At 43.0% G+C, this 8,756-nt stretch overlaps 2 protein-coding genes across 2 annotated transcripts; both read left to right on the plus strand.

Moving 5' to 3' along the window:
• Positions 1-815: 815 nt before the first annotated feature.
• Positions 816-2,188, plus strand: LOC125929127 (olfactory receptor-like protein OLF4). The gene has a single exon (XM_049640053.1). It carries the CDS (start codon positions 849-851, stop codon positions 1,815-1,817), a length of 969 nt encoding a protein of 322 aa, XP_049496010.1. The 5' UTR covers positions 816-848; the 3' UTR covers positions 1,818-2,188.
• Positions 2,189-7,724: 5,536 nt separating this feature from the next.
• Positions 7,725-8,756, plus strand: LOC125929128 (olfactory receptor-like protein OLF4). The gene has a single exon (XM_049640054.1). It carries the CDS (start codon positions 7,725-7,727, stop codon positions 8,754-8,756), a length of 1,032 nt encoding a protein of 343 aa, XP_049496011.1.

Raw genomic sequence — 8,756 nt, forward strand, 5'->3', positions numbered from 1 at the left:
CACCAAGACGGGGATCTGTGTCAATTCATGGGATGGCTTTGCAGCACGATGAATACCGAGGGAGGGGCAGTGTGGACAAGGACGGCCCTGTGCCTTGAGGTCACAGTTGTCGCAGAGAGGCCACATCCCTCTTCACATGTGTGACAGAGTCTGTCATCAGTGTCCCTCAAGATCATTCCCCTTGCAGCGCTGGCTTTGCTTTCTCACTTGAACATTTGAAACAAGTACCTTCCTCAGGGCCTTTGCTCTGGCCATTCCCTCTGCCAGGCACACCCTTCCCCCATAACCCTGTGTCTATGTCTCCGTCTTACATGAGGTCTGTGTTCCAATGCCACCTGTGTACAGAATTTGCCTAAATGCCATTAAAATAAAATGCCCTATTTGCTCTCTGCTTTATCCCTGTTTTCCATTTCTTCACAGAACACCTCACCATCAAGAAGGTGAGATAATCAAAAGATAATTGTATCAGAAAGATAGTTGTATAATTATCTTCTTTGCTTACATATTTTTTCTCCATCGCTGTAGGGATTTTTGTTCTTCAGCACTCTATACTCATTGCCTAGATAGTGCCTGAAACCTGGTCAGCACTCAATTTATATCCCTGAATAATTGAAGCATTTCTCAGGAAAAGTATAAAATACATGATTTCTTAGGAAAGAAGCTGATTGACAATAAAAAGTATATCAGATGTGGCAGCGATGATTCCCTAAAGGGGACCATATCCGTACACAACATATTAAAAGGAATTTCTGGACTGCAAAATAAAAAAACAGTAGCATTTCAATTTTGTGAGTAATACAAATTTGTGTTATTTTATTTCCCTCTTTCCCAGAAGTCACCTCCACCACATGGAACCAAGCAATGAAACACAAATTTCAAAGTTTCTTCTTCTGGGATTTTCAGAGGAACCAGGACTGCAGCTCCTCATATTTGGGCTTTTCCTCTGCGTGTACCTGATCACTGTGTTTGGGAACCTGCTCATCATCTTGGCCATCAGCACAGACCCCAACCTCCACACGCCCATGTACTTCTTCCTGGCCAACCTGTCCTTTGTAGACATGTGCTTCACGTCCACCACCGTCCCGAAGATGCTGGTGAACATCCGGACGCAGAGCAAAGTCATAACCTATGCAGGCTGTATCACACAGATTTATTTTCTCATACTCTTTGCTGTGATGGATGTCTTTCTCCTGAGTGTGATGGCCTATGACCGGTTTGTGGCCATCTGTCACCCCCTGCACTACACGATCATCATGAACCCCCGGCTCTGTGGGCTGCTGGTTCTGGTGTCCTGGATCATGTGTGTCCTGAATTCCCTGTTACAAACTTTAATGATGTTGCGGCTGTCCTTCTGTACACACTTGCATATCCCCCACTTTTTTTGTGAACTTAATCAGATGCTCCAACTGGCCTGTTCTGATACCTTTCTTAATAACGTGGTGATGTATCTTGCAGCTGTCTTGTTGGCTGGTGGTCCCTTCATTGGGATCCTTTACTCTTACTGTAAGATAGTTTCCTCCATACGTGGGATCTCCTCAGCTGAGGGAAAGTGTAAAGCATTTTCCACCTGTGCATCTCACCTATCGGTTGTCTCCTTATTTTATTGTACGATGCTCGGCGTGTACCTGAGCTCTGCTGCTACCCACAGCTCACGGTCAAGTGCCACAGCCTCGGTGATGTACACGGTGGTCACGCCCATGCTGAACCCCTTCATCTACAGCCTGAGGAACAAAGACATGAAAAGGGCTCTGAAAGCATTCTTTGGGAAGGAGACCATTCCATGGCCAATCGTCATAAGATTGAAGAAGTGCCTCTGATTGCAGGGGTCAAAGCCTCTGGGTCAGAGACTGTGGTCTTTATTCAGACTGTAGATGTAGTATTCCTCTTCCCGTTTATTTCCTTGTCCTCAACTTCCATATGCCATGTATGTAAGTCACTCTATGAAACTCTTCTCTCTCTGATATCCTACAGATTTTTCCCTTGTATTTCCCACTTTCTGAATTTTATTTCCAACCATGGATCTGAAATTTTTGGAAATGTTCATTTACCTTGAGGCAACATAGACGTTTTTAAAAAATAATCTTTCTCAAACGACTGCATCACACCAAATCATTTTTCTTTCATACGTGTTTTTTTAATGCCACGATTACCACCGGTTAGCTCTCTGTATGTCTTAGGATTGGTGGGCGGAATTGGGTGGGTGATGGGCTAAATGGGCAATGGGCATTAGGGAGGGCACGTGTTGGCGTGAGCACTGGGTGTTGTATGTAAGTGATGAATCACTAAATTCTACTCCTGATACCAACACTACAGTACATGTTCACTAACTAGAATTTAAATAAAAACTTGAAACAGACAAACAAAAAGAACTGTCATGATTGATACGCCACCTACGGAAACCACCACACTTTATGACAAATATATATGATTTTAAAGTAGAACAATATCTGAGGCTACGTTTTTTCGCTTATAAGTCTGAAGCTCCTTTGTATATCAGTATCTTAACTGCTCTTCTTAATAGCGGACACTTAATATATTAATGTGTCGTATAGATGGTTTCATTCTCCTCATTAGGATCCTGGTCTCTTAGTACCTTGTTGTCCACAATGTGTACGACAGTCACTTCCTTACTCAAGTGTTCACCAAATACGCGTGTCCAAGAGAAGTCTTCATGGAACAATAAACTTTAATAGATACATTGACTTTAGAATATGATCTTAGACTCCAGATGCCCTTTAATATGATGAAGCAAAATTTTATTTTATTTTTTTCAATTTAAATTTTAGTTAGTTAATATACCCTGCAATATTGGTTTCAGGAGTGAATTCCGTGATTCATCACTTACATACAACATCTAGCGCCCATCCCAATGAAGCAGAGTTTTAAATCGCACATTGTGCTCTTTAAAATATTTATTCTTCATGCTGTACGTCTATTCATTGGAGTATGGAGGATTGGTGGCCATGTGTAAGGGGGCTTATCCAAACGGGGGAAGGACTGATTGACATTTTTCTACTTTTATTGAATTATCTCCTTGTTTCTTCCTGAAATCTTTACGCTGCCTTTGGTATGACTGCTTTCATTGTTGTAAAAGAAATATATCCCCCTTCCTTCTAAATTTTGTCATAACCATGAAAGGGGTGTCGAATGGTCATTATCCTCCATTATACATGTTTCTCAGGCTCAGGATTCTATTCATCTTCTATGCTCAAGGGATGCCATAAGAGGGAGCTTGCATTCCTGTCTGGTCATGTGAATCAGGGACACCAGTTTTCCAACACAATAATGCATACATTTTCAATCTTTCCTGGCTATGGGGAAATGAACCTCAATGAGAGGTAGTTGTTTTGTTGTTGTTTTTGTTGTTTTTGTTTGTTTGTTTTTTAGAGAGAGGAGAGAGAGAGGGAGAGGGGGAGTGAGCAGTAGAGAGGGGAAGAGGCAGAGAGGGAGACAAAATCTTAAGCAGGCTCCTAGTTGAACGGGGCTTGATCTCATGACTGTGAGATCACAACCTGAGCAAAAATCAAGAGTTGGAGACTCGAATGACTGAGCCACTAAGGTGCTTCTCAGTGAGAGGTTTTATATGCAGTTGTCTGAACTAAACTGAAATAACAGAGGTACCATGAATGCAGGCTTCAAATATAAGAATAAATACCAAGAACAGTCAGCAGCAGATTATAATTGTCCTTACTTCTGTTCACCGTGATCATTGAATCAGTTAGCCGTTGCTGCATAACAAGCCATTTAAAAGAAAATGATTTAATGTAATGCTTTTATTACCAAATGATATTGTATGTTGGGGATTGTTCTGAGCTGTGCTTGTCTCCTCGCGAGTCTATAGTGAGCTGTGAGACTCTACATTGTTTCTTTTTTTTGAATTTTTTCTTAAAGTTTATTTATTTTTGAGAGAGGCAGAGACAGGATGCGAGTGGGTTAGGGGCAGAGAGAGAGAGGGAGACACAGAATCCAAAGCAGGCTCCAGACTCCAAGCTGTCAGCACAGAGCCCGATGAGGGGCTTGAACTCACAGACTGTGAGATCATGACCAGAGCTGAAGTCGGACGCTCAACCGACTTAGCCACCTACGCGCCCCGACTCTACATTGTTCCTAAGGCTCATCCATGATGTCATGTGTGACCATGGGGCACTTCTCTTCTGAACAAGTATATGATCAGTTAACTCGATTTCTGAATGCATTTTTATCTTCTGTTTTACAGGGAAAAAAAGAATATCAAAAGTGAATGATTTTAATTTACATCTACTGTTCCTATATTCATACATGTTACACAAGTTTCATGTGTACGACATAGAGATTCAACTTCTCCGTACATTGTGCGGTATTTTCACAGCGTGCTCTTGCTCTGGGTATTTGTATGACCGCCATGATGTGATAAGTAAAAACTATGGTTACCTAGCTTTGCTTTGCAGTGATTTCATTATCTACGAACTTGACTATGTTTGTGGGTTAGTTATTCCTTGGTTGCCTCATTTACACATTATCTCTAACGGGTCTTTGCATGTGTACAGTGGAGTCGGGGAGGTGCTGTTTCCATTTCTGATTGCATTCTTCCTAAAAAGGAAGTGGATGGGGTGTTCGGTGTTATTTTCCCCACTTTGCCGTTTACCATTGAGTTCTACTGTGTACATCTAGACATATACGCACTGTGACATAGACAGATAGGACTGTGTTCATTAGTAATATGGGGTCAAATCTGTCACTCGGTTATACTGTGTTCTCTCTTGTTATTTATTTATTTATTTACTTATTTACTTATTTATTTATTTGCCTGACTTCATTATCCTATACTGAGCTGTCACTAATACTCTTCACTTGCAAATTCTTGCTATAAACAAAAAGGAATATACGTGGCATTTTGTACATTGCTCACAAATCACTGTCTATACACATTTCCACGTGCCTTCCCATCTCTTATTCCCTACAGTTCCTTTTGGCCCTTTGTGAAAAGGTCTATTTCTGGAAGTTGCGTTATCTCTGACTACCACGGCTTCTTTACATTTGACTGAAGATCACCTTTACCCTCCATAAGCATATGTGAATCCATATGTCATGATAAGAAAATATTTAGCATTTAGATACGGCTCCTTCCCCAGTGATAAAGGTGATTCTATCGCATTCTTTTCTTTCCACGTGTTTGGAAGTGTGATCTGAAATCAGTGACCCACCTCGATACCACTAAATCATTTTATGCCTTTTGTGAGTCGCTTTTAGATTCTCACATAATTTCGTTTCACACAGTTGTTTTGAAACTTGCCCTAATTTCACTCCTCCTGGAAGTCTTTATGCGTGAGGTTCTCATAAAGCTTCTCTTCCTATCTTAGACGCACGTACACATTCATAACCAGACGGATGAATGAATGGCGGGCTGTGGGCAACATAAACGCTCTTTAGGTTTTAGGGTAGTCTTTTCTTCTACATGCGTCCACTCTTCCTTCTTCCTCAAAACTACCTCATGGACTTGTCTCCAACCGACTAGGGAAAGGCTGATTCTTTATTTCAATGTCTGCATAATGTTTCATGATACGGCTGTGCTACTCACACTTCAAAAGCTTTTCCTAGCTTTTCTCGATGCATTGCTATTATGACAATTCTACAAAAATATTTTGAGATTGTTATGTGAAAAATCTGGTTCTCCACTGGAGGAAACACTGTCCCTCAGGCGGACATGACTTATTTGGGTGTCACATGGTGGGGGGGGGGGTGTTAGGAAGGGCCAGGGATGCTCTAAACACGTTCAAAGCCCAGGACACACAGCACAGAGACCAGTCTGGATCAGAACGTCAAGGGTGCCGAGACTGAGAATCTCTGAGTTAAAGAACATCTGTGTTTTCACATTTGTAGCGTCTTCAGGTTGTTTTCTCAACATCGCAGTGGTTCCCATTCCTCCCAGAAAAATTAGAGAATCTCTTGTTTCTACCTGTTTAAAAATTTCAACCCAGTCAGCTCAAGAGATCTTGTTTTCTTCAACCGTTACTGAATTTGAGCCAATATGTACATACTTGATCACCAGGTTCATTGTTACATGTCTATTGTTATTATATGTCCATAAAGTCTATGCCTATTCTGCAGCTAGCAGCATTTCAAATGAAGTTCACAGATTATCGTTTATTGTCTTGGGTTGGATATTATGTCCCCAAAATGATTTAAATTTTATACAGCTAAATATATCTATCTTCTTACTTCTGATTTTCCTGCCTTAATTACAATGATTTTGCTCACCTGTGGCTTGTATCTGCGTTTTTATGCACGTTCACTGAAAATGTACTGTTTCCTTTTACTTCAAGATCTCTAATCCCTCTGAATTGTTAAAATGTGCGTACTAGGGAAACCTTATTTTCTATCAGATGGATAGCCACCTGTGCCAGCCTTTAGGAAACAACCTTCACCAACTAAATTGGAGGACAGTGGTGCCTGGGTGGCTCAGTCCGTTGAGCATCTGACTCTTGCTTTCGACTCAGGTCATGATCTCATGGTTCGTGAGATCAAACCATGCATCAGTCTCCATGCCGAGCGTGGAGCCTGCATGGGATTTTGTGTATTATCAAAGGCTGATGGGTGTGCGTCTGACTTCGGCTCAGGTCACGATCTCGCGGTCTGTGAGTTCGAGCCCCGCGTCGGGCTCTGTGCTGCCATCTCAGAGCCTGGAGCCTGCTGCAGATTCTGTGTCTCCCTCTCTCTCCTCCCCTCCTACACTCACGCTTTGTCTCTCTCTCTCTCTCTCTCAATAATAAATAAACATTAAAAACTTCAAATACAGGTAAGAAAATGAACATGCCAGTCTGACTTGTCAATGTTATTTCTTCATGGGACACTTGTTCATTGGAATTCAGGTAACATTTTACATTGTTTAGGGGAATGATTATGGATCTGGCCAGCTTGAGTTATACTCCCTCCAAACTTAATCACGGGGGCTGGGGGTAAGAAGTCATGGTAAGAACACAGCCAGAGAAACAATGATTTGGGGTGTGTGTGTATGTGTGTGTGTGTGTGTGTGCATGCTTTTTGGAGTGGGATTCATCCTCAGAACAGGGGTACACGGTCTAATATGTTCTAAGGTGAATACAGAAGCCAGAACTCAATCAACACACAGTACTCAGGAGGGCTCGATGTCAATTTACAGGAGACTTCGCAAGTAGAGTCTAAAATACAAGCAGCACATAGTGTGGGTGAGTGACTCTGTTTTCTTGCGGGTTAACCAGCAGCGCCCATTTCCTTGAAATTGCCTCACACCGTCTCTGATTTCCTCCTGTTCACTCCCCTTCCTACACATGCTTCCTGTTTGGGACCCAAATAGCTCAGAGTAGGATCATCCTCGGGCCCTTAGCAGAGGCCATTCCCTCAGCCAGCACACACTTCCCCAGACATGCTCGTGGCTCCCGCCTTCCTTTCCCTGAGGTCTCCGTTCAGATGTCGCCTTGTTCACTGTTCTTGACTGAACACCAATTACAAAATAACACTTGCACCCACGCTCTCCTTTACACCTACTCTCGTTCTCTTCACAGAACTTGACACCCTCTGATGTCCTACTGATATTTTTATTTCCTTCTGTTCATTCTCCATCACTGGATTATACTGGCTTTTGATTTCCCAGACTCATTGCCTAGACAAGGCCTGGAATATGTTTGACCCTCACTACAACTTCTTGACAGCAAAATATAAATCGTAGCATTGCAACAATGTGAGTGATGCTGTTCAGGTGAAAATTAATGATGTCTCCCATCGTCTTTCCTCGTGGTCAGTGCAACCTCATGGAACCAGGAAATGATACACGGATATCAGAATTTCTGCTTCTGGGATTTTCAGAGGGTCCAGAACTGCAGCCCCTCGTATTTGGGCTTTTCCTCTCCATGTACCTGATCACTGTGTTTGGCAACCTGCTCATCATCCTGGCCGTCAGCTCTGACTCCCGCCTCCACACGCCCATGTACTTCTTCCTGGCCAACCTGTCCTTTGTAGACATCTGCATCACCTCCACCACCGTCCCGAAGATGCTCTGGAACATCCAGACCCAGAGCAAAGTCATAACCTATGAGGACTGCATCACACAGGTGAACTTTTTCATAATCTTTTCAGGATTGGACATCTGCCTCCTGGCCATTATGGCTTATGACAGGTTTGTGGCCATCTGTCACCCCTTACACTACACGGTCATCATGAACCCCCGGCTCTGTGCACTGCTGGTCCTGGTGTCCTGGATCATGAGTGTCCTGCATTCCTTGTTGCAAACTTCAATGGTGTTGCGGCTGTCCTTCTGGACAGGCTTGGAAATCCCCCACTTTTTCTGTGAACTCAATCAGATGATCCAACTTGCCTGTTCTGACACCTTTCTTAATAACTTGGTGATGTATTTTGCAGCTATCCTAGTGGGTGGCGGTCCTTTCGTTGGGATCCTTTACTCTTACTCCAAGATGCTTTCCTCCATACGTGGGATCTCATCAGCTCAGGGCAAGTATAAGGCATTTTCCACCTGTGCATCTCACCTCTCGGTTGTCTCCTTATTTTATTGTACGGGCCTCAGAGTGTACCTCAGCTCTGCTGCTACCCAGGGCTCCCACTCAAGTGCCACAGCCTCGGTGATGTACACGGTGGTCACGCCCATGCTGAACCCCTTCATCTACAGCCTGAGGAACAAAGATATAAAGGGGGCTCTGAAGAGATTCTCTGCGATGGCAGTTAGAAAAGGTCCAATTGTCCTGCGGTTGAAGAATTTCCCAGGATTGCAAGCCTCAAAGTCTTAG

This window comes from Panthera uncia, chromosome A2 (assembly GCF_023721935.1).
Source record: "Panthera uncia isolate 11264 chromosome A2, Puncia_PCG_1.0, whole genome shotgun sequence".
Taxonomy (NCBI): Eukaryota; Metazoa; Chordata; class Mammalia; order Carnivora; family Felidae; genus Panthera; species Panthera uncia.